This window comes from Aplidium turbinatum, chromosome 13, assembly GCF_918807975.1.
Source record: "Aplidium turbinatum chromosome 13, kaAplTurb1.1, whole genome shotgun sequence".
In the NCBI taxonomy this organism is placed as follows: domain Eukaryota; kingdom Metazoa; phylum Chordata; class Ascidiacea; order Aplousobranchia; family Polyclinidae; genus Aplidium; species Aplidium turbinatum.
Window position 1 is genome coordinate 13,589,901 of NC_137484.1, and position 26,084 is coordinate 13,615,984.

The window sequence follows — 26,084 nt, forward strand, 5'->3', positions numbered from 1 at the left end:
GCACGCGTTGCGAACACACGCAATTAATTGTTTATTTTTGCAACGCGTTATTGCCGTATTTGATTGCACACACATCTGCACAAGGTTTTTCGCCGACTCGCTTTTTTCTCTTTTGTTTATAGAAGGGGACGAAAACGCCATTAAGCAATGCAGGCCTCATCTTGTACAGCGTTGCTCGCAATTACAGCTTCGTGTCCTGTCCAGATTCTAGTATTTAAAAGTCCATGGCTGTATCCATCGCAGAATGCGTTGCTCCACAGCGCTTTACAAAGCAGACAGTGTCAATGCAGCCGTATAGAGGCGCAACTGAGTACATTATTACCCGAATCCATTCCATTGCTCAGTGCCAAGCAGAAATTAGATTCAGTACCATTTTTAAAAAGTCTTTGGTATGACCCGACAAGGTATCGAACCCATGCCTACCGCTTCAGAGGCGGGCGCACTATTTTTATTTTTTATTTTTTTTTTTAACCACTAACCACTAAGCCACCGAGCCGGTTTTTAGCTAAACTAGAAAAATTTATAAATATTTCAATCCGTGTAGCATAAAATTTCTACTTGACATTATTCTTCTATTTAAAAAGCAAGTGATAGGCTTGCCAAAAGCCTCAAATAAATTAATTTATTCCACAAAAAAATAATTTTCTTTGAAAGAATAACCTGAATACCAATAAAACTAAACAAGAGGAAATTGACTCTAGAGTTGGCTGCGTAGCCGAGTGGTAAGAACGTCTGCGCGACGTTCGAAAGGACGTGGGTTCGACACCGCTCCAGAGCACGCGCCTGTGTTTCGGCAAAGACACTCAAATAGCAAGCCAAAATAAGGGGAGCAGCTGACTCGAAGACTATATGTCACTTCGCTGCTTCCTGTTGTCTGTTGTATCGCAGTGTTATTGCAATGGGCCCAAATGGAAACACGATTATCATTATTATTATTGGAACCAACTGCACAATGAAGTCTGAAGCAGTTTGGTTTACCTGATATCCCAGCCTAGCTAAATCAACTTTTGTGCATTGGTGCATTTTATCACGTTTAGTTCATCCCTTTGACAATCGCAGTTTGTTTATCAAGTTACTTAATTCTGCTTGTAAATTCTTTCGATTTAGAATGGTTTCTTTTTCTCTCATTAATGTTTTATTAACGTTTTTATTTTTATATATTGTGTTCTCGCTTTCAGATAAATTCAACTCGATTTTGCTTTGCAAGATTTGCAATTAGCTAAGATTAGTTGTGGGATTTGTAATATTGAAAGCCGACTTTCTTTAGCTAAAATAAACCATTTATTGTTTGACTTTGTTTACGGTTTTCATGATTCCATATCTACCAATCTAGTCTACTTGAAAATATTTTAAACATCACGCTCGTGTTTAAATGGGATCGAGAAATGTAGCTGCTTTGAATACGGTTATTTCAAATATATAACTGCTTTAATTGTCTTTTAAACAAACAGGTTAGCATTTAACGTAGCCGATAGTCACCAATACATGGTAGCCTACAGTGTTTTTGGAGTGTGCAGTGTAATTATTGTTTAGCCTACTATGCATTTGCAAATAATGTTTATATCATTTTATAAATTATTTAAGAATTATTGTTTAATATCATAAATATGCAGGCAGGCTACTAGCCTTTACTATCAGCAACACTATGCGTATTGTTTCTTCAGTCGCAGCAAAAATAAAATAAAACGTTACTGAATTTTATGATGTTAAATATGACATCAAAAAGGTATGTCGTATGTGCTTCCTACTTAGCTTTGTTGTACTTTGCTTGTAACTTATTAATTATTATTTATGAGCTACTTTATTACTAAAATCGTAGCTCACATAGTTAGGCTAAAGGAAGTTAGCAAAGCTTTATTTGTAACTTACTTTCAAATGAAAGAAATCATTTTTCTGGAAGGATCAATCATTGACAAATTTAGAAAATTGTAAAACAATTCCTTCGCACGTAATTATGAGTGACGTCAGACTGTCGTTGGAAAAATACTGCTCGTCATCAAAACAGCAGACAGAATATACACCGCAGAAACTCAGACTCAGATCGTATCCTCTTCTTCCATTCTGTGACCTACCTACCTGCAGTGTGCGACTTCTTGTTTACGTCTGAGGTAACACGTCGGATGGATGGGGAATTTAGAAACGTGTGGTATTCGTGAACGCCTAGCACATAAAAGCAACAAGTCTGTTGTAAAAGTTATTTATCATGTAGGCTTAACATAGAGCCTAAGCAGGAACCTTACCCAAAAGCTATCGATAATTTTGAGTAGGCTAACCTAGACAGCAAATCAAAAGTTATTGAAATAGCACAATCTAATTATTATCGAGGAAAGATGCAATTTTATATTGTCTTTGGAAAAGTGTAACTTTTGTTTCAAAATGCAGAAAATGTTTTAAACAATTAGTTATCAAACTGCAACATGTCATCGTCAACTGCTTCTCTTGAAATAATGTCAACAACTGGCGAAACTTCAACACTCGCTGGAAACTTGACAAATTTTACGTGAGTGCATAGTTAAGAAGGCTATTTGTAACTTTCTCACCATCGTCTTGAAGCAGGCTGAGAGAAGTTTTGTTTTGACACCCTTCGTTCTAAATTTAAACAAAACCATTATAGGTTGACTTCCCTAGTATCATTTCCTTCAAGAGAAATAGTTTCAGTAAATTAGTTTATTTAAAAATGTATTTCGATAAACTGTCGCTCAATGAACTGTGATGGTTCTTATAAAAAAGCATGACGGCAGTCGGCAGCCGTGTCGGCAGCCGTGGCCGAGTGGTTAGCGCGTTGGGCTCGCAGTCGAGAGCCTGCATGTTCGACTCCAGCCACCCGCGCACTTGCTGTTGTTTCTCTGGGCAAAAAACTTTACGATAATTGCCTCTACCTAGTGATCGATTTCGAGTAATGGGTAGTACCAAACTTAAGTCATAAGTAGAGTAGACAACCGGAAACAGACATTGCCGTCGGCTGCAGCGTGGGTCAGGTGTACGTCGGAAGGCGTACACCGATGCATAACGCTCAAGTCCGCTTTCCCGCAATGCAGGATAAAGATAAACAAACAAACAAACAAACAAACATGACTTTGTGGTAGATTCAGTGCAGATCAGACAGAAACCTTTTTCACACAAGTAAGCTAGTCAAGGCGATGTGCTGTCAATTTGTAATTTTTTTATCAATTCCAAAGTCAATTTATATGCTTTGAAGCATAGCAAAGTAGAAAGTTATTGGCCCAGTTTTTCTTGTTCATCAGTGCTGTGTTAAACCCTTTGTGGGCCCCGGGGCCAGAATAATTTTGGGCCCTCTATCGTCAAGCAGACCTATAGTATTGTGTGTACTTTCACTGCACTGACATGGAAATGTGGTTCACTTCAATAGACTTTCTCACCAGTTTAGAAAACAACGCAAGTGTAAGTAACCGCAAACACAGGTCTATTATTTCTTAGCTACACCTTTGCTCGGAATGAAAGCCAAAAGCGTTAACAATTTCTAATAAAAAAAATACTGGCAATGGAGTATAGTTACAAGTCACGACGCGGTCATACCACCGTACCGCGCAGAATTTTGACTGTTTGAACTTTGTGTCGTGGTACCGCGATAAAATCTGAGGATAAAACCAAAACTGAAGAAATTATTAATTTTCATTCAGATTTGGTCATCTGGTCTGGTAACATTATTGTTTTTCACCATTTTTATGGTTTATCTGGCAACACTACTTGTTCTGTCAACCAAGGTAAAAACATTGTGATAGTAATTTGTAAACAAAAACAGTGTCAAGAGTTTTGAGAATCAGGTGTTCAATTATTTTTATTTAACAATATTTCATTCCAAGGCAAAGGTTTCATTATTTTATGCAGGCATTCAAGTTAATTAAAGTTTTTAGGGTATGGTAGTCTTGGTTAGTGTCAAGAATAAACACTTAAACAGGTCACTTGTGAAAGAATGATTTTTATTTTGGATCAAAGCAATTTCAGTGGGCTACCATACAACATGTGATATGCCAGGCCTTTTAGGTATTTAAAGATAAGAGAAATTTCATGTGTATATATTCAGAAAACAGTAAATACAGAAGAACGTTTCTGCTAAAAGTATCCAGCATTCAATAAAAAGCAACTCAGATGAGCTATAAAAGGTGGATAACAAGTGGTGCAAGTTTCTCAATTGCCTAAGTAGGCCCTAAATTTTTTCCAAAATTTGCTTTTGTTTAATAGATTCCCTTGCATTTGATGTGCACTTGCACAAGTGCCCTCTTATTTTTCATGGTGCAGACTGCCGAGGCAGTATAACATTTCGAGATGTTTTGCGTTGCAGTGTACGGGAAGACATGTGCAGTGCGGCAGCGGACAGGTTTTTTCTGCTTGTGACATCACTAGTCAAGGATATTTATAATTGCGGTATTGTAAATGTTAAAAATGAAATGATAAATCATAAAATAAATTGAATATATAGGTATGTGAATTCACAAAGGGCCCAACTCCATTTTTTTTTTCATTTCACTTTTGTGCTTTCTGATTTCTTTCAATAAAAAAAAATTGAATACCGGTATGTGAATTCAAAAAGGGCCCTCTAGTATTTTTTTCATTTCACTATTTGTGCTTTCCAATTTCTTTCAATGTTTTGTAAATTATACTAAAAAAACAGCCAAATTTTTCAAACATATCGGTAAACACATAAAAAATACCCTATCAATATTTCCATTGACTTTGAAATTGGCCCAACTACATCAATTACACTTCAACTTCTAAATAGTTTCTCCACAGAATCTTCACCGAGTGAACTTATTAGGTATGATGCTTCTTACCAGTATCTTTAAGCATATAATCATTATCGAAGTTTCACCACAAAAATAAATGACCAAAATAATTAAAATGATTGTGCAAAAACAGTTTGTGGCAATTGGGCCCTTCTTGAATTCAATATTCAATTGCGTCCCACCTGTTATATATATGTTAAATACATTTCTGCAGATCATGTTACTAACGTTATCGCATTTTAACTTTCTTTTAAGATAGTAATGGTGCTTTTAGAGATGTTTCAGTGTAGCAAGGGCCCAAATTTGAGATGTTTTAGTATAATAAGACCTAAATCATCTTTTTAATAGACAAGTACACGCAGTAAACTTTAGAAAATCAAAAAAAACTTTACTGAAACGTAAACGTCTGTTATTTGTGGGCCCCCTGAGATGGTGGGCCCGGGGGCCAGGCCCCCCTTGGCCCTCCCCTTAACACAGCACTGTTGTTCATCTATTTTATTTAGACCAGACCCAGAGAAACGGTTTTACTAAAAAGGTTTTGATATGTCAAATAAGCAACTAATTGTTCTATCTTGGAAGGAGAGATTGATCTCATTTTAACAAGAAGTTACAGTATCGTATAATAATGAAAAAAATCAGAAATCATACGTCCACTCTGTGTCATTAAATTCACCAGGTGTGATTACATCTTCCCTTCATAAAATATTTAACTCACCTGCATCAGACTAAAAATTCGTTCTAACTACGTCTACGTAACAGTGTAACAGGCTGACGATTTTTCTTGAGAACTAAACCTTCACCTTTGTCTCAGTCGCAAATGTAGCCCTAAGGAAATTTATACTTTTAATATTGATTTATATCAGTTTGGCTGTAATTATGTGGCGATGGTGACGTCTCCTACTCAGATAGCCTTTTTTGATTTTGTTTTTACTATTGCATGGAAAGCAGCTTTGTGATATTTAATTTATGACGTAGCCTAATCTTATTTTTTTTACATTTTAATTTGTAATGCCTTTCTTGGAATTTTTTGTTGTAACTTACAGTTTATTTATTGATTAATTATTTGGTTAGGCTTATGCACTACAATTTTTCGATTGATAAAATGCCCGAAAGAAAAAATGCGACTAGGCTACAGGTTTTTCGCATTGAACATTGTGCTTGTTCAATTGAATTCAGTTCAAGTGACAAAATAAACTAAAATGGAATTTAGGACGTTGTTAAACTTGCTTTAGACTTTGGAAGCAATAACTACAATAAAATTAAAGCTTGTATTAATTTGTAGAAAATAGCAAGTTTCTTTTTACGTGGATTTTCCCTGCTCTTAGTGATTTACAAAGTGTCAGCGTAACCTGAGACACAGTCGATTAGATGATTACTCAGACTTCATTGTTGAGTATCAGGAAGGAATAAGATTCAGCATCACCTTTAAAAGGTTTTGGTATGACGTGACGAGGTATTCAACCCACGTCTACCGATTCAGAGGCGGACTCTTCAAAGCTAATATAATTTGTGGATGCAAGTTTTAAGTCAAGGGGTTTGAACTAAAAAAGATCATTCTAAAATTTTTTGGTTAAACGTCCACTGAAATATTATAGAAGAAAAATGCGAAAACAAATCTGACGATGTAGACACATCATCACAGTATAGTTAATTTGTTCAACAAACATTGTGCTGCACACGACCTTCAAAATTCCAAGCCCCTTTCTCCTTGATTGAAAACGTGAAAAGCAGGCCGTACTTTTGCGGTCGGTTGTGGGGTTTCACAGTGAATGATGATTACAAGATTTCCTTTTGTTTACCAGGTCGCAGAATGGTCACACTTACGAGCTTCCTTTCAACACAGCGTGGATAATAGTGTCTACGTGCACCATCGCCATCTTTTTCGTCTTTGGAGTTATCGCTAACTCCGTCACAATTGCAGTAATACATTCCTCTTCTCGACTGAGGTATGTTCAATAACCTAGTCAGCATTTTTTTTTCAATGTAAGACGCAGTTACTTCAGGAAATACATAACGTAATGTTATGCATACCTACTTACGTGCAAATGGTAGCCTAGCCCACTGACATTTTATTTGTGATATTTTATAGTGTTGATTACTATGCATTACATGATTTTACATCATACATTAGCAATACTTGGCCGATATGGAGATTACGTGGTGTTGAAAGAAGTATTAAAATCATGACATCACATTTCTATGATTTTATGAGTGTCGCTACTTTTCTTCTGAACTTGATGCGGAATAAAAATCGTTCAAGTTTGCAAACTACAGAAACACTTGTTTTCTTTGCATACGGTCTAGAAAGCTTTGTCCATTATTCATATGTTATTGATCTTGCAGGAACCATTATTTCACCTTTCTTCAAAGCATATGCGTATCAGACATTTTGTCCGCATTTGCGAGCATTTTTTTCCTTTATAGAAGAACGTGGGGATTTGAATACTTTTATCTGCCGGAGTTTTTTTGCAGAGTGAGTTGCTTGTAGGTGCACCTTACATTTCTAACAAATATCAGTTAACATGCAACGTTAAAAATAATTTATAGTTTTGGATGTAGGCTATAGTCTAGTTGTTTCACAAACAAGTCCATGAGTAGCTTTTATTAATTAACTGTATCAATGCCATTTCTGATATTGGCATTTGCATGACTTTACGTTTGCGTCGCAGTATACAGAAACTCAAAACAAATTCAAAAAATTCTCCTTTTTTTTAATTCAAAGCTTTGACATCACTGAAATAACAGCTCAAAACAAAATATTTTAAATTATGTTTCACCAGGGGTGCCTAAAGTTTTTATAGCCACAGGTTGTATTTCGCTTTTCGTGAGTTTTATTCGCTTCATTAAAATTTTCTCTCATTTTTCCTTGAAATTTGGCCCAAATTTTAAGATTGTATATTCCAGCATCTAGCTATACAGCCCAGTCGGGACCGCAAATACAATGTTAACACGGGCGCCATGCGGCATGTCGCACTTTTGGGCACCGCTGACGTAAACCATTAACCATTTCAACAGAGTGCAGATAGCCTGCATATTGTACTGTCGAATGTAAGCTAGACTAATTTCAACATACTAACACCTACTATTCTAGCTTTTCAATGACATTATTTTGTTATCACAGTTTTACTGGGGACTTGATCTTTGGACGTCGTTTTCAACGGCTTTACATATTTTTTCTTTTGCTGTTTTACGACTCATTGGCGTGCGGTGGCCGACAAAGTTCAAAAGAATAAGTTCGACTTATATGAAAGTAAGTTTCAGTTTCAATATTTTCATTTTCTAGTCAACCTATTTGAAATGCCACGACAAAGGTTAAAAAGCTCAATGAGATTTACAGACTTAAATTAAGTCTAAAACTAAATGTGTCTAATAAGCGCAGTCTTTTCTGTGTTAATTTATTATGCTTTACTGAAGTGTTGAGCTGAGCCTACGAGACGAAAAGTTTCACTTGCAAACCTGTAATCTTGAAAAGGAAACCCAAATGAATGTTACCAAACATGTGACACTATCGACATTTGCCATCGTAGATGTTAAAAAGATTCTATCACCGCACATAATGTTGGAAAAATTATAATTATGCAACGTACCCAAATGTCATGTTAATTAATGAAATTATTGCGATGCTGTATAATTTACATAAAAAGTTGAGCTTCTTTAACTGAAATTTGAAACTAACAGAAACACAGGTCATAAACAGCAGCATTAAAAAACAAAAGGTTCTTTTATCAAACTTTGATATATTTTGTTTCGTTTTGATATAAAATACTTTGCTTCATTTTCCTTCCTTAGGCCTGTCGTTTTGTGGGAAGAGAAATTTGAATTCGAAGTGAAGAAAAGCAATTTTTTGATTTTTCAGGCTTGCAGGAGCTCAGTTCAAAAGTATTTTAAGATATTTTGTTTCAATATAAAGTTCAGCGTTTAAAGACTGTTCGAATAAACTTTTTTAAAAAGCATTTCCTTACATTTCAACCAAAAAAGTTGCAAAATAGAATAGTTTTAAGAGTTATCATCTCACTCTAAATAGCACCTTGGTAGCAAATCAACTGCTTTTACTCATTGATTCAACATTTGCAGATGTTGAATCAATGAGAAAATTGATTGATTTGCTATCTGGGAAAGCCTTAAAAAGTGACTATTGTTGATTTTTATCACTTGTGTGGTGTAGTTCTTGAATACTGTACTTAATTAGTCAATTATTATCTTTATATGACATACGACCTCATACATATCCCTCTGACACTCAGTGACTTTTGGAACTTTTAACCTTAATCATATTTTATGCGGATTGGGCAACGTGACTTGATGGAAGCTCAATTTTATCTTAAAATAGCCATTCCTTACCAAAAGTTTGTTTCACTGTTGACTTGTTGTTGTACTGTAGCTGTGGATTGGAAGCATTTGGATCATTACGTTCTTGTGTGGATTTTTTCCTCATTTTCTCTTCAACACGGTTAACGACATTGATCGTGAAAATGACTTGTTAAGAGCTCACTTTGCTTCATGCAGCCTGTCGCCATATTGGATTCCAACTTGGCAAGTTTACGTACAAATCTTGTACAGCATGTTTCTCTTTGTTCCGGCGCTATCAATTGTTGGAATTTCGACAACAATTGCATTCTTGCTAAGACAAAAACGAGTCCCACCTGGAGAACATAGTGCCCACTCGCCCAAGCCATTTCGTGCATTGTCTGTTGTCTGTACAATGAGTTCTCTTCCAAGTAACAATAGCATCACCACGCCAAAACCATCACCAAAAAATTGCAGAAGAGATACGCACAAAAGGGAGACACCAGCTGAGCGTAGATGGCGAAAAGACAAGCAAGCAATCCTTCAGCTATTTCTAATCGTTGGCTCTTTTCTTTTGGGCTACATTCCTGTCACAGGTTTGTGCTGCGCAAAAAAGCGCTTGTAATGATAATTCAAATGTTAATAGAAATGATTATTTTTGCTTGTTAATTAATTATTATCCTTCCATTTTTTTTTCAGCGTTTCATTTTCATACTGTATTTATCGTCCACACTGGCACTACAAAATCAAATGACTTTGATTGGAGATTCGCCATGATACAATATTTCTTGTTGAGACTTTCTGAATGCTTGAACCCAATTTTTTACAACTTGGCTTCCAAGTAAGTTAGTTTTGTTTTTTCTCAGGATGCAGGTGGTCACAGCGGTAAACCATAATCTCTTCGTGGGAAAATTGTAACATAAAGTTCCCGGATCCGTTCGTCTGTATGTAATGACCGAAAAAGAAACACTCCTTCGAAACGTCTATTCAAATTTGTATTTCTGTAAAATTAGCCACCTGGCTGTCGAAATTGGATGCAACGCCGTACACCACTAAAACTTGTCACTACAGAACAGATTACTTAGATAAAAGACGGAAAATTTGTCCAGCTAGCAAGCACCAAGCAAACAGTTAAATATGCGACTGACTTCCAACAAACAGTTTTACAAATGACTACAATAATTTGCGATATCTCAGATGCACGTAGACAGTAACTGTGACGCAATAATGAAAGACATTGTCACGCAATTCAAACCGGTGTTCAAAGGTAGTGATGCAATATTTCATCAGGTCTTACGACCGATGGTGCAATATTTGGACATTTTCTAGCAATTTCCATGACGTAAGATGCCAGCTAGGTTAAGTAGACCATAACGGTTTTTATATGACGTTTGATTTGGTGAAAATTGTCGGGAACAGCAGGCCTACGATAATATTAGTTTAATATTAACTCTTCTATAATATTAGTTTGCGATAGCCTTAATATTAACCTACGATAATATTAGCTTAATCTTAACTAATTATTAACTATTCCCAACATCAAGTAGAAAATATTATCGTAGGCCTGCTTTTCATTTCGCTGATGCAGCAGAAACATATGATTATTAAGTGCCGGTGCAGCCTCATGAGAACTTGTATATAAAATTATAAGGTCTATAAAATTATACGATTTGTTTTTGCAAACTTGTATTTAAAAGTCGATTAAACAAAAAATAACGACAAACTTTATTTATTTTACAAGAAAAATGCGAAAAGAAACAATACAAATGTTGAAATCTGCCTGTCGTCCTTCATCAAAGAACAGAGAAAGACACCATGGCTCCCAACCGGGATCTTCAAACAATCTTTGACATATCCACTAAAGCAAAAGAGATCATGGTCTATCCACTTTTGCTGCAGCATGAAGATTCATTGCATTCAGAGGCGTTAAAGGGGTGATTTGGGCTAGATACTTAATACCGATGCACTATACAAAACACCATATAGCTTATCGTGTTTTTATCGACCTTTTTGGCCACCTGGAAAGATTATGGCCCCCTAAAAAATTTCGGGCCTGAATTTACTCTAGAAGTATCCCATGGACTCCCAGTTTGCGCTGTACTAATTTCATTCTGCAACGAACTCTTTTAAAAAAGACAATTGAAAGAAATTGGTTGCTGATACATATTTATTGCTCTGCATCATTACGTCAGACAAATGATACAAGTTTACCACCCTCAGCTTACAGAGCTTCTCACCCTTTTTTGGTGCAATGTTTCGTATAAGCTGTAAAAATTAACAAACAAGCAAATAATCCAGTGAGTAGAATTATAGCCTATGTACTGACAATGTAATTAAACTTCATGGCCTTTCATTACAAACATGTTTTCGTTGATGAAGTTTGATACAGCGCACTTGACAAATTAAAACGACGCTATAAAGAGTTTGAGAGCCACTTATGTACAATTGTACAGCAGTATCGGGCGTAGTATGTACAAAACAAGAGTGCAACTTTACTTGTTTTGCTAATTTATTGACATCACCTCAACAATAAATTTTTGTGTATGAACTTATGTGAAGTAGATGCATCAACACCCAACACAAATGATTTGTCACGTTTCAACCTATCCCACGTAGGATCACCTCAATAAGAGTCTATGGCATTAATGCTATTTGTCACATAAATCTGCGTATTTTTCGACTATGATTTGCTGTTTATTTTTCTGATAGCCTTGGATGTTTTTCGCTTGGGAGTTGCCTACAACATAAGTTTGTTTATTTCCACAAATTTCGAGTAGGCTAAATAACAACATAAGAGGTGTATAGCAAATGCCTCAAAATATTTTTGCTGATCTTTGCTTAGGCTTCCTGATTGATTGCACTGTGCACTCGTTAATTTGAATTAGAAATCGCTTTATGTATTTCCCATTTTTAATGCTGATGTAAAAAATGTCTTTACTTTTTTTCTAGCTAGCTTATCAGATTTGCAAAAATCAGCATTTCATTTTGCTTAAGGATTTGTCTACAGTGGTTTGCACAATCCGGTTTCAGCCAAGAACGTAGCAACGGAAAGGAGCTCGGACATGTGTTAATGCGCAAAGATATGTGTTAATACTATTGCAACTTTTTAATACCGTTTGAAATTCAAGATGACCTTTTCTCCCCAATGACCTTTTCTCCCCAAACGTTGCTTAAATAAATTTTCTTTCTAGTGACGTCACTAGTTCCAGTATCAGTCTTTTTGTTTCAAAACGTCCAGTAGCTACATGAATGCTAATTAGGCTACGTGACTATTAAAAATGTTAAAGTGCAAATAGCTGGAAATTCGATGTTCTAGACTCTACAGAAAAAAACGAGCACAAATTCACAATCAATGCACAACAATTATCCAGAAAAGTTTACTTAATTAAAAAGCGCAATAAAAGTATGTTGACCAGTGTTATTTTTGTGAATTGTGCTTCAATAAATATGTAAGCTATTCTAAATCCGTAATGGCTTACTGAAAAGCCTCATACTTCACTCATATTAGGATTCAGGTGTTTTATAAAATAATAGCAATGTTTTACTTTGCATTTGTGCTCATTACGCAACACAGCTACAGTTCATCAATACTGTGTATCACAGATGCAGCAAGGCAACTGCTGGAAGCAGCGAAGGTTTAGTCTATTTCAGTGAAAACTATTTCTTCTCACTATCTACAATAGAGATTGCATTAACATTAGCAAACAACTTTTTCAATACGTGTTCTATTGCTGTTTAGCCTTTCACCGCAGTGTTACAGCGCAATAGCAACCGATTTGTACGCAAGGGATTATTCAGGCTGCAAATCGAACAAACAGTCATCCATGTGGTAGCCTAATCATAGAGTGACAGGAGACCTAGCCTATTCTACATCCAGACTATAGATTTTTCCTTAAAACGCAAGTGAAAATTCGCAAAGATATTGTAACAGCGCGTGACAGTGCCATGTTTTAAAGCCAGATCTGAAAGCGTAAGCGCAGTCTCCATCACTTCCAGGTTTGTCAATTTTCCAGGGCAGAAAACTTGCATCCGTATCCAAACTTGTTTTCCATTTACCTTCACGAAAGCAAAATAGACTCAGATATACACTGTACTGTATAAATGAAAACATATCGGTTCGCCCCTATGCCTATAGTAGGCTATAGTTGGATTAACGCCGAACTATCAAAGTTAGGTTATGCTTTCAAAGATGATTTTTTGGATAAAGATTTCCGTAACTGATTAATAGCCGGTTACATTGAATTCGTGTCGCTCACAGTAGTTTCCGCTCAGTGCAGATCTTCGGAATATGTATTTCATTTTATTAACATGTTAAAACAATTAAAAAATTTCACATAGCTTAGTCCCTTGCCACAAATGAGTTATTTAATGGTGTATTGAAATGAAATCATGCTTTTCTTTGCATTGGAATTTTTACGAATTAGGCTAATGCTTTCTGTAACCTACCATCAAAATAACATGAACATTTATACCTGACGTCTGATCGAATCGTGCGTCCACAAAAAATGGTAGCGAAAACGTCTGTGTAACAACTTCTACCACTTCCTTGTTCGACAGCTTTGCTAAAGACCCTCCCTGAGACATTCGTAACAAAGTTGACGCGCAAACGTTTCATTAACACAAAAAGATCAAGGTGCTTGAATCGTGGACGTCGCTGCTATGAAAGCGACGTCCACGCTTGAATACTAGACTTAATTAGGTTACCAGCTTATGGGGTAAGCTTAAAATAAATATCAATGTAAAATTTTATGTTGAATTTTTTTTTAAAGCAGTTTAAATAAGAAGTGCTTCTTACAGCAGGCTAATGTCTCTTTACATCATAGACTAATTTCATAAAGTTTATTCAGCACATTTTTATGTAAAGCTTATAAGCTATGCATCAAAGTCTCTAAACATATAGGGTGAGCAGAGATGTACGTATGCGCCGCAAATTCTACGCCGCATACATGCGGCGTAGACTTTTTGTTTGCGCTAACGCTTGCGGCCACATTTTTTTGGATAGTTTGCGCTTGAGGATGCGCCGTAAAGTTTTCGCGGTTTTTTAGCGCATAGCGTCAACGCATACTTTTTAATGTCTTAGTTGTTGTTTGCAATTTATTTTTTTTGTCAAACTGCGAAATGTTGACGTCTTGCAATTGCCCATTGTTCTAGTGTTGTGTCACAGTGTCATCTATTGTTCAGTCAGCTGGAGTTTGTTTGTATATCGCACTACTGCCTTTGACGCTAGAGTCCCACGTGGAGACTGAAGTCTTGCAGAACAAAAGAAAGAATTAGTTAAAACAACTTAGGCCTACTGCGAAATTACTTAGTAAATTACGGGTCAGAACAGGAATGTAATGTAAGCAAGCAAGTAGGTAGGTTGGTAATGTCGCTCCATGTAAAATGTAAACAATGACTTGGCTTCGTAGTGTGAAGTTTTTTTAGTCAAGCAGTGTTGAAGGCGTTTGTAAGCAATTGTGAGCACTTTAATTTATATTAGTTAAGTCTTGCATTTTGGGGCAAATCAGAAACTTCTCAGGCAATGAGCAGTGCAGCCTATGTATCTAAACAAACTCAAATATTTGGTCTCCGACCGTGATTGCTTGCATAATGTTGTATTCTGTATGTTATATGTAGTACTGTACATTACTTTGCCTTTGCCGGTCATTCTTGTTGTAGGCTATGTAGCGTAGTAATGTGTAGGCCTACATACAGTAGGCTATCAAGCTAAGGTAATTTTTACTTGACAATTTATACATTCTGTTGCGTAAGTATGTAATTACATAAAAGTATGTAATTATATATGTTTTGTAACTTGATGAGCAGTTTAGCAAAACATGCATCCAGGGGCCAATTGTGAGAGGCTTTTGAGTAGCCTACTGCTAATAACACTAGTAATGCTAACTATCCCTGAATGCTAATAACAAAGAGTTGTGCAGTTCAGAATCTAAACTTGCTTGTGTCTGGCAGTTTTGTCTTCCATTAACCCACTTTTTAAAAATCTTATCAAAAAAAAGCATAGAGCTTACTGAGAGAATTATGGCATTACAAGCAACATTAGTCTTATTCAAACGGAATCATGTTAAAAATAGTCTTTTTTATAATGGATTTTTAGGGAGCGACAGTTAGTATATTACTAGGAGCGACAGTTAGTATAATACTAGATTTTCTTGATAGGCATATGGTACAGTTTCTTACACTACACTATTGTATTCAGGGAATAATTTACGGTAATACTAATCTCCAAGTGAAATGGAGCATGATAATACAAATCCATGGCCCTACAATCATGGAAAAGTATTTTAAGCTCTCTTCTTCGAAAGGCAAAAACTTATATTTTCAATGCCAGATGTGCCTTTCGGCCAAAAAGATAATTTCTTGTAACGAGAAATCGCGAAGTGGCTTGAAAAGTGTGTTGTTTCAAGTGGTTTATACCGTGTGAATGTTTGGCACCTAGCAAACAAAATGAGTTTGCGCTAGAGTATGCGCTAACGCTGACGCCGCCAACTTTTTTTACAAGTTGCGTTGACGCATGCGGCGTATAGTTTTTCGAACGTTTGCGGTTGCGCTGACGGCGTCAATATTTTTTGTATGCGCGTACATCACTGAGGGTGAGCAGAAAGTCGTTACGTTAATTTGCAGCAATTTAGCTCACTATATTTTTTTAGTGTTGGAAATATTAACTTATTACTTTCCATGTTCGAACTTATCCATTCAACTTTATTTTTTTGTTTAGGTTATTTAAGCTGTAAAAAGCAGTATATATATGAAAACAAATGACGCGAGAGGCTGCAGACGTAATTACTTTTTACCCAAGTTAAACCTCTCACCTTCTCTCTGCAGTTTTCAACAGCTTCTGTATAATTGGATTTTTCCATGTAAAGAACGTAACACAGAGATCCATTTGTCAAACCGTTTTCAGAACATCCACTTCTCCACTCACTTTTAAAGTCAGCCAAAGAGTTTTTGATTTGACTAATATCCTTATCGATGACTTTTCTTTCAGCACTGGCCTTTTCAATGTCCTTACTGACATCAACTATAATTTGAGTGTTTAGTAAAAGTTATATTTGCACAAATTTGACCGACTAAGAAGTTATATTATGTTATGAAATAAAATATATTTTGCACCACACATTCAAGGTATTCAAGCTAGATTTTTTGAGCAATAGAGCTACAATAAGCTCATATTAATTTTCTTGGTGTTTTACTCCAGTTGAGAATGAAATAAACTGTCACACAAATGAGTTTCCTTTATGAGTTTCCTTTATAAGTTTCCTATATGAGTTTTCTCACACAGATTAAGTTTCCTTTATTTAAGAGTGTAGGATTAAGACAAACAGTCACCTATTGAATAAACTATCCAGTTGTATCTGAACGAAAATATTTTGTTGAAAACTTTTTCACGTGAGCAAGCTATACCATAATTATGTGCTTTACTTAGTAAACAAAATTTAAAACTTACCTGTGTTTTTTTGAAAGTTTTTTTTGAATCTGGTCATATTTTTCCAAGACGCAACTGAAACATTTTGTATTATTTCTGCTTGATTTTCGTGCAACTGAGTGAATCTTGTGTTGGATTGGTCTATGTCTGATCGCATCGTTCCTATCTGCAGTTTGAAAAAAAATGATATCGGTCATATGACAGACAAATCCAGATTTAGAAAGTAAAAATGTTCACGATAGAGTGCGTATGGAAAACAAAACCTAGTTTTGTATCTTCTTCTTCAACAAATTGATCATGTTTGATCAGCTGTGATCACCCATATGAAGTTATGAACTGCCTCGATTTTGTTCTGTCTTTTGTTTTTCATAGTATTTCCAACATATCTTTCATTTCCGTAATTTCTTTGATATTGTCAAGATATTTCATTTTATGTCGTCCTTTTGTTCGTTTGTCTTGTGCCATTCCAGTCAACATTAAAATTTTCAACGAGTTGCTTCTTGCTATGTTTCCGAAATATCTTAATTTTCAGAGATTGATGTTGTTAATCAGACTCCAGTTATCGTCTATTTGTTGAGTGATAAATTCATTTCTTTTTGTATATCAGATTAAAATTGCAAGTGGATTATTGATTTTGATCAATTTATTGTGGGAATCTTTATTCTCGGACTGGAAAAGCTTCTATGAGGGTTCAATCCTGTTAGTTTTGCATACCCAATTACCCATACAGGTTTTGAAGCACTAACGCAGGCCCGATCACCGACTTTGACAGGGTGAAGCATCCGATTATTGAAAAATTGTTTTATCTGAATTATTCCATCCACTTGGTGCCACTGAATGGAAACCCGTCCTGAAATACGTTGCTCAAGCTCATACTTCGAGAGTCGAACCAGCGTCACTTGATCTTGCAGTTTCTTAGTGGGTGAAGTCAGACGCTAAACCAGGGGTAAATTTACCCCCTGGGGGTAAATTTCACCTACCGAGGGGGTAAATTTACTGAATCATAAATTAAAGCAAACTTCATTTTTTAAGTTATTAAAAAACTGATAGTGTTGCATTCGATTTTGATTCAAATTTATGCTTAATGTAAGTTTTCTTCTTTTTCTTTTATCTCCACCCAAGTAGACTACCAGTTTCATTTCAGCAGGGTATGTGTGCTACATTTTCACAGTACACAACCTAATGAGAACTTCGACCACAAAGACGAAATTCGAGCTAGTAAGGCAAGAATTAGTCTTCAGCTAGACGAGTCACTGACGTGTCGAACTGTGCATATTTGTTGGTTTACTGTCGATATGTGCATGCTGGTGAGATGAAAGAGGAATTCTTGATGTGCGAAAGTTTAGAGACGACTACCAAAGCGGTTAATGTTCTGGAAAAAATGGATAGTTTCTTTCAAAATAATATATCCTGGAAACATGTGGGTTCACTTTGCACAGACGGTGCCCCTTCTATGCTCAATGCTAAGTCTGGCTTTACAACTCTGGTGAAAAAACCCGCACCGAACATCATTTCTACTCACTGTGCCCTTCATCAACATGCACTGGCAAGTATAAAGCCTTTCCAGAATATTTGAAAGCAGTATTGAAGCATGTGGTTGAATGTGTGAATTTTATCAGGGCACGTGCTCTTAAACATCGTCTTTTCAAAGTGGTTTGTGAGCAGATGAGATCACAACACTCTGTTCTCTTTTATCACACCGAAGTTCGGTGGCTCTTTAGGGGTATTGTTTTGTCTCGAGTTTTCGAACTATATGGTGAAATCGAGAACGCAAATTCCCGATGAGTATAAGCACTTTGGCGACCACAAATTTATTGGTGCATTGGTTTACTTGACAGACATTTTTTCAAGTTTGAACCAGCTTAATATGCAAACTCAAGGAAAAAGTGATGATACCATTATAGATGTAGGCCTACATGATAAAATTCAGGGCTTTTAGACAAAATTAGATCTGTGGAGTAGAAGAGTACAAAAATAAATTTGCACAAATTTTCCAACAATTGATGATTGAAAAGTCAGTAGAAGTCGCAACGAGATTTATGACCTCGAAGTCTGGACACGGACATCACAAGGGGCCACCAAAATGGTGGGGGTAAATTTTACTTTTTTCATTCGGCAAGGGGTTAACAAGACAAAAAAGGTTAAGAACCCCTGTGCTAAACCAACTAAGCTATCCGGGCAGACTATCACATTTGTGCAACTAACAAACTGATCGAAGATACAAAACTACAATTACTTTGTAAATTAAAACAAGTAGCCTACCCTACAATTTGTGCAAAATGACACTTTGATGATTGCGTTGCAGTGGCAAGAATAGAAACAATTTCTTTTTTCTTACAGTAGACCTACTGAAAATCCATTGGATATATTAGCCTACTGCTAAAGAAAAATGGAAGAATAAGGTTAACCTGGTTTCATAGCCAAACTACAATTTTTTTTAAATAATATTAACAGTAGCGGTATAGATTGATTAATTAGGCATAGTGGCCAACATGCGTTGTTTATTTTCTAGAATTAAACAAGTAAAATTGTGTAATATATCCCATCAGCCGACTGTTTATCTTTTTATAAGATCATTTTTTAAACTTAACTTATTATTTATCATTAACTTATTGTGATGTAGAAGTAAAATTTCGTCATTGACGCAACTTGACTACAAATCAAATGACCTAATGTGGCCTACCAATGCAGTGTGAGATTAGAAAAATCTGGGATTTGATGACAACACACAATTGCGCACTGAACATCTAGTTCTTTAGTTGTGCAATTATTACCATTGCGAGTGCTGTGATGTTCAAAATGAATGAAACGAAGGATACAATGCATGCCAAGCACGTCAGTCTTTGCCACATTTGAGCTTTGTCCATGCACAATTGCTGAACATTTTCACTTTTGGACATTTTGTTTGAAATTTATTTAATTTAAAACAGCTTTAGTCGTGTTATCTTACCTACTGCTGCAAGCAAAGGTTAGTAAGAGTAAAAATTGAACTTTACCATAAGCGACTGACAGTAGCCTATCACATTTTTTTTCAGTTTTATTATGTTAAGTTGCATTGAAAAGGATATTCATGTTGTCCAATACTCCACAATCTTTTTTTTACGCAAACTACATTGATTATCGGTCAAAATATGGACGCACTTCTTGACCAAAAATGTAATTAAAAGTGCGGTATAAGGATAAAAACAGTAGCGTTGAACCAGAGATAATTTGGGCCAGATAACCTCCCCAAGGGGCCCGAGAACTTAAAGAAACCATCGCGTTTCTTAAAATATAATTCGTTTACCTTAAAAGTGTCTTGATGTAGGGTCTGATGATTTCATTGGTACGGGACCCGACATAGCCTATCTCTCAACGGCCCTGGATAAAAACATTTATGATTTACATTCGCTCGCTTCGCTAATTTTTTTCTCTTTTTCTGAAAGCAAGTAATTTTCGAAAAGCTTTTTCACAAAAACTTGCGCTATATTCTGCAATAAAATTTTTACATTGTCACAGAAGCCTGTTTCACACTGTTTCATAATTACAATAATAAAATTAGCGCTAACCATATACTTGGATTTGAATTTTTTTCGTCCCTGATTTTGAAATGTCAACGCAAAATTTGCCATTCCCTATCTCAGAAATAAATCTTGATGAATCCAAAAACAGATTTTTAAAATTAAAAGTCGGAAAAGTTAATGTGAGATAAGGTGCCTCAATTTTTTATTTAGCTTTTTCATAATAATTAGGTCATTACAGTTATAGGCTAGTGCAAAGTCAAATTTATCTTACAATTTTTCATTTTATATAGGCCTACATTGCAGATTTAAGTAACTTCTAATGAGGACACACGTACGTGTCGTAAACGTTTGAGTTATTATGTTATATATCTTTTTGTGTGTAATGCATAATGTTAAACCCGCCAAGGTTACTTTGTTTTGGTTGTCTATTTTTGATAATAGTTACCTATGCTCAGTGGCGTAGCCAAAGGGGGGGGGGGTTTTGGGGGTTACAACCCCCCCTTTGGCACACGTGTGACGTCACGATATTGAAAATGATGCTTTCAGTCTAAAAAAAGTTGCCTAATTTTAAACAAAACTGCATTAAAAGACCGAGTTTTGCCAATACCAAACATCTCAACCAGGAATTAGCAACAAGAAAACATAGCCTAGAGACTTAGCTTTATTTCCGAAAAATGCCGAAGAAAACATGATCTTATCCTTTTGCTATGCCACCGGACAGCACCATTTTACAGGAATATTCATACTCACATTCTTGTTGAAAATGCTCTCAGAATGCACCAAATTCAAAGTAGATTTTTAAAAATTTCTGGGGGAGGCCCCCCAGACCTCCCGCCGCTGGGCGTCAACCCCCCCCCCCCGTCAAAATTCCTGGCTACGCTACTGCCTATGCTATAGGCCCAGGCTGTAGCTTTTCTACAGCACGCCAAGCATCACTTTTAAAACACATGGATAGTTGGATACCTATGCCTATCGACTATTTGTTTTACTGAAAACCTTCTCGGACGCTAGTTAGTGTTATGAAACTGAATGTCTATATCAATAAGTTTGTAGTAAATTTCTGCTGCATAGCCGAGTGGTGAAAGCCATGGAACGGCAATCGAAAGGGCGCCGGTTCGACACCGCTCAAGAGCATGCGGTTGTGTTTTTGGCAGGACACTTAAAGGCATGCCTGAAGGTAGACATGAAGATTGGCTTCCTTGCCTTCCCGTCCACTTAATCTAAACCTTCAACCACCAGGTGTAAGTCTGGATACGACAAACAAACAAAAACAGAGAAATATTTCCACTACCCTTGTTTGATAAAGTTATCTTGACGTGAACTTAGCTGACTTACTTGTAGTAAGAACAATACTAAGTTACGTATAACGGCCTATTTGCCTAGGCTTAGCGTCTAAATTAATAGGCTACTTATTGAAGTAAAACAAATCATAAATCTTTAATCATGCTTGGGTCCACATTGCACAGTAGACATAATGTAATTCAAAATTATACCTAAAGACAACTGCTTCTTTTCATTTGATTTGCTCGCCAACAGAACAACGCATCAGAAGCTTAATAACATTTAATTAAAAGTATTGATCATAAGCCACTTGAAACATTGAAAATTTATTTTTTGTTATGATTCAAACATACTTGATGAGGCAGCTCAGAACTGTATCAGCCTGTTTACATAGTTTCACATAAACTAGGTTTAGCTTTAGGATACGGTAGCCAATATTTTTCTAATATCACAATTTTAAGACAATTAAAATTGTGTCCTTGTCGGCTGTCTTACCGTGACATAATTTCAGCAAACTGTAGGTGGACAATGCCAAAAGCTAATTTTTGTCAACGCTTTGTTCCGTGGCTTTGTCACGTCTTTTTTAGGCTACGTTACGCCTACACGTAGGGCTACACATAGGCCTATACGTCTACTACATCTCATCTAAATTTACTGAGAAAACATTTTGTTTCTTGTCCAATCCTGTGGCTTTTTGAAAAGCGGTAGGCTATACGAGTCATAGAGTAGAGAACTAGATAAGCTATCATAAATATTATGTTGGCCTATGTTTTTAGGAAAGCTTTCCAATTCTAACTTAAATTCTGAAAAAAGTAGTAGGCTAGCCTACAATATTGCGCAATCACAATCAAAATAAGTAATTTAACTGGAAATAGGCTGTATAGGGACCCGTGATGAATATTCATTGTTTTCAACCTTGTGCAAAATATTTTTTCTATAACATGCTCCTATAATATTTGTATTCTTTAAAAAACTCACTTGTAAACAAAAATAATTGGTAAATTGTTTTCTACACATAACCCAACCGCAGCTTTCAATAGTGATTCTGTTCAATGGCGAATGATCGCTTTCAATTTTCTCCGTTTTAGCAAATGTTACATTATGACGTCAATTCGGTGATTTCATTAACAATAACTTTTAAGAAATAGTGTCAGTTTCAAGTTGCTGTGAAGTAAGACCGTTGTTGTTTTGCAATCGCAAACATATTGTTAAAATTTGCAAATTTTAAATTACGAAGTTAGGCCTACTTGCCTTTTCTTTTATGTTGAAAGTGCTTTATATACCTCTGTTACGGCCAATCTCTATACAAATCAAACGTCATATAAAACCGTTCAGGTCTACTGAATCTTACGTCATGGAATTTTTTCTAAAAATGAGTCAAAATTGCACCATCGTTCGTAAGACTTGTGTCAAACCTGTTTAAACATGAAACATTGGATCACCACCTTTGAATACCTGTTAGAATTGCGTGACAATGTCTTTCATTATTACGTCACAGTAGTGCGTACGTGAGTTTGAGATATTGATATCTATTCTGGTCATTCATTTTAAAATTGTTGCTTGAAGAGGTTGGTCGCATGTTTAACCGTTTTGCTTAGTGCTTGTCAGCTGGACGAAAATTTCCATCTTTTATCCAAGTAATCTGTTCTGTAGTGACAAGTTTTAGTGGTGTACGGCGTTGCGTTCCATTTTCGACAGCCAGGTGGCTAATTTTACAGAAATACAATTTTGAATAGGCGTTTCAAAGGAGTGTTTTTTTTTCGGTCAATACATGCAGACGAACGGATTCGGGAATCTTATGTTACAATTTTCCCACGAAGAGATTATGGTTTACCGCTGTGACCATAAAAAATAAAAGACGTGACTTGTTAGCTGGTAGGCCAAAAAGCACATAAAAAGATAAAAGACGTTGTTGTCAGTTGGAACTTAGAAGCACAAAGAAATAATAAAAGAAGATCTTATTGGTTGGTAGTCTACAGAAGCACAAGAAAATTAAAGACTTTTCTTCTCAGTTGGTACTGAAGAACCAAGCTAAAAATTAAAGGCGTTTCTTTGTTGGTTCTGAAGAAAAAACAACATTGACATTCATTTGAAGAAAAAAGATTAAAGACAATCGATCTGTGCTTGAAGATTCAAGTGTACGAATCCCAAGCAAAGTTTGTGGAACTTTAGGACTTCATATACCCGTACAACTACGGTATTGTGCATTTAAATTCTTTTTGTATTTTTACGGTCTTTGCAGTTAAGTTTTTATAACTTAATTTTTTAATTGTTAAATTTAGCCCCAACATTTAATATGTCTACACTCGGTGGCGACAAGGACTCGGCCGCCGTCGACTTGACTGAGTTTAAGCCTGATGATGTTCTTTGCGGTCGGACAGGCCATTCTGGGGAGGGACCCAGTAACGATGAGGCTAAGTCAGTTCGAGAGGCCCGGCATCTTAGAAGGGATATTTTAACTCAACTTGGGGAACTTTCTGTAGCCCTAGGTTCTTTGAGTGATAAGCAGGAACTGTTAATTTTTCGATCCAACTTGTCTACTTTAGAAGAGGAATTACAGCATTTCCATGCTCTTTTGAGTAAAATTTTTAACTCTGCAATTTTGGCAGAACTTCGTGATAGGGTAGATCCCGAATTTAACTCGTTAAAAAATAACTTCGAAGAAAAAGTAAGTGAGTACGGTACTCCGAAATGTTGAATGCTGACATACATCCTGAAGATAGCGCCTCAAATGTAAGCACTAGGATGTCTAAGAGCTCGTCACGGATAGTTGCACAAATTAACCTGCAGCTAAGACGAGAGGAGCTCCAGATACAAGCTGACACCGAAGCGAGAGCTGCTGAGGCCGCCACGAGAGCTGAGGCCATACGAGTTGAGGCTGCCGCGAGAGCTGAAGCAAGAGCTGCTGAGGCCGCCGCGAGAGCTGAGGCCATACGAGTTGAGGCTGCCGCGAGAGCTGAAGCGAGAGCTGCTGAGGCCGCCGCGAGAGCTGAGGCCATACGAGTTGAGGCTGCCGCGAGAGCTGAAGCGAGAGCTGCTGAGTTCGCACTCAAAGACGCACAGTTGAGGGCTGAACAACGTAAAGAGGTAGCTTTGGCTGAATATCGATCAGATGTGGGCTCCCGGCGTAGTTCTAAGAAGGGCTCTTCTAGGCATTCCAGAAGTGAACATCAATCACAGTTTAATTTGCATAACCTTTTCCAGACGCCTGTTCAATCTGTAAGTGGACCAGTGCAATCCACACGTTTTCAAGCTGTTTCAGGAGGTCTCGGGGCCGCAGCTAAGGATCTTCCGAAGGATCTAAAGCCAAGGCCTGCGAATTATGGCCAAACTCTTCCCCCAGATCGTACAGGTCACGGGGCCGCCATTAGCAGTAATGCTTTGCCCTCTTCACAGTTTTCTGCGCCGCTAGGTTTTAATCGCCCAGCTACACGTAATTTGGGTGGTTGTGAGAGGCGTGTCGCGTCTACTGATTTTAACGTTTGTGGGGATCTTGATCGTGCTGTTCACGTGACTGAGCCCCCTCAGCCCCTTAAGGGATATAGCTTGTCTTCTCCCGCTAAATCGAGTTCTCAACAGCAGGATTGCTTTTTTGAATACCAAAATAGTAGGACGTTTTTCGATAAGGCGGCCTTGATTGGTTACGATGGTAATAATATGCCATTTATCTTCTTTAAAAATCGTGTTACGGCCTTAATGGCAGCTTCGCCCTTTAAAGGAACTCGTTTGACTTTGTTACAAGCAGCTTGTGTTAGAACAGCTGCGCAAACGATTGCTAATTTGGTTTCCGACACTCCTGGCTTGTCAGAGGAAGACAGGATAGAAATGTCGTTAGATCGCTTGTTTTAACGTTTTGGAGTTCGTGGAGGTCTTTTCGCCGAACCGGAAATTAGAAAGTATCGCTATGGTAGCAAATTGACTTCGATCTTTTCCAGTGATTTGAAAGAGTTTAAAGATGAATTGTCGCAGTGTCTGCTTTACGCGCAAGCTTATGGTCAGCGTGATAAATTGGAAGGACGTTTTGTTTTGGATTTGGCTAAGCGACTCCCATTTGACGCTAAGCAACGTTATTTTGACTTTTTAGGTGATCAGTATGGTGGCACTAATGAGCCTACTTTTCAGAGTTTGTTTGAATTTGTAGTACGGGAGGAAACGCGCAAGTCGACTGATTTTAGCATTATGCTAATGGGCGATTCTGGTGAGTCGCAGCATTTTAAAAAGTTTGGCAAAGGAAAATTGCCTTCTTGTCCGGTTAGGCAGACGTCGGTAAAACCCCATGATAATGTGATGTCAGGGAATTCGCAGTGCTCGACTGCTGTTGGCGCGCCGCGCAGTGGTGAAGCCAGACGTAAAAACCTACCGGCATGCATTTGTTGTTCGTCACGTGGTCAAGTTGAATATCATTTTTTGTCTAATTGTAAAGAATTTTTGCGCTTGACACCTAAAGATCGGAGAGATGTCATTGTAAAAGCTGGCAAATGCTTGAATTGTTTGCGCCAGCATATGGTTAGGGATTGCGTTCATGCAAATAACTGTCGTAAGTGTGGGCCTAACAACGATAGGAAACACTATTTTCTTCTGCATGATTTTTATGTGACATCACATGATTCTCTGGATTCGATTGGCAGAGATGATGCTGGTGCCAGAGTTCTTGTGCGTAATGTTAAGATTGGAAATGTTAAAGCAGCTTTTAACCGCGTTACTGCTGCTCGTGTTTTGAATCCAATAACTGGCAAATCGAAGTTGGTGTATTGTCAGCATGATCCTGGTTTGCAGTTGACGTTTGTTTCGAGTGATTTGGTGTGCGAACTTGGTCTTAAACCGTATGATAAAGCGTCGTTTAAA

General features: G+C 36.9%; 2 protein-coding genes across 3 annotated transcripts; one reads left to right on the top strand and one right to left on the bottom strand.

Moving 5' to 3' along the window:
* Window positions 1–2,395: 2,395 nt before the first annotated feature.
* Window positions 2,396–11,841, top strand: LOC145782060 (growth hormone secretagogue receptor type 1-like). The gene is made up of 7 exons (XM_082593793.1): window positions 2,396–2,500; window positions 6,548–6,691; window positions 7,089–7,218; window positions 7,867–7,995; window positions 9,127–9,628; window positions 9,732–9,873; window positions 10,774–11,841. Exons 1-7 carry the CDS (start codon window positions 2,418–2,420, stop codon window positions 10,880–10,882), a joined length of 1,239 nt encoding a protein of 412 aa, XP_082449919.1. The 5' UTR covers window positions 2,396–2,417; the 3' UTR covers window positions 10,883–11,841.
* Window positions 11,842–12,464: 623 nt separating this feature from the next.
* Window positions 12,465–19,816, bottom strand: LOC145782061 (killer cell lectin-like receptor subfamily G member 1). Of its 2 annotated transcripts, none has more exons than XM_082593795.1 (5): window positions 19,742–19,816; window positions 16,477–16,621; window positions 15,842–16,050; window positions 13,505–13,607; window positions 12,465–13,088 (listed from the first exon to the last, which is right to left on the bottom strand). In XM_082593795.1, exons 2-5 carry the CDS (start codon window positions 16,610–16,612, stop codon window positions 12,925–12,927), a joined length of 612 nt encoding a protein of 203 aa, XP_082449921.1. In that variant the 5' UTR covers window positions 16,613–16,621; window positions 19,742–19,816; the 3' UTR covers window positions 12,465–12,924. The 2 variants fall into 2 exon arrangements, with proteins under 2 accessions (XP_082449921.1, XP_082449920.1); XM_082593794.1 differs by lacking the exon at window positions 19,742–19,816 and adding an exon at window positions 19,230–19,399.
* Between the last annotated feature and the right edge of the window lie 6,268 nt (window positions 19,817–26,084).

Coding starts and splice junctions, on each gene's coding strand:
- LOC145782060 (XM_082593793.1), top strand. CDS start 2,418: ATGTCATCGTCAACTGCTTCTCTTGAAATAATGTCAACAACTGGCGAA. Junction 7,219..7,866: donor TGCCGGAGTTTTTTTGCAGA/GTGAGTTGCTTG, acceptor TTGTTATCACAG/TTTTACTGGGGACTTGATCT. Junction 9,629..9,731: donor GGGCTACATTCCTGTCACAG/GTTTGTGCTGCG, acceptor TTTTTTTTTCAG/CGTTTCATTTTCATACTGTA.
- LOC145782061 (XM_082593794.1), bottom strand. CDS start 19,355: ATGTCCAAAAGTGAAAATGTTCAGCAATTGTGCATGGACAAAGCTCAA. Junction 13,608..15,841: donor TTGAAAACTGCAGAGAGAAG/GTGAGAGGTTTA, acceptor CGAATGTCTCAG/GGAGGGTCTTTAGCAAAGCT. Junction 13,089..13,504: donor ACGATTCGATCAGACGTCAG/GTATAAATGTTC, acceptor GCTTTCGTGAAG/GTAAATGGAAAACAAGTTTG.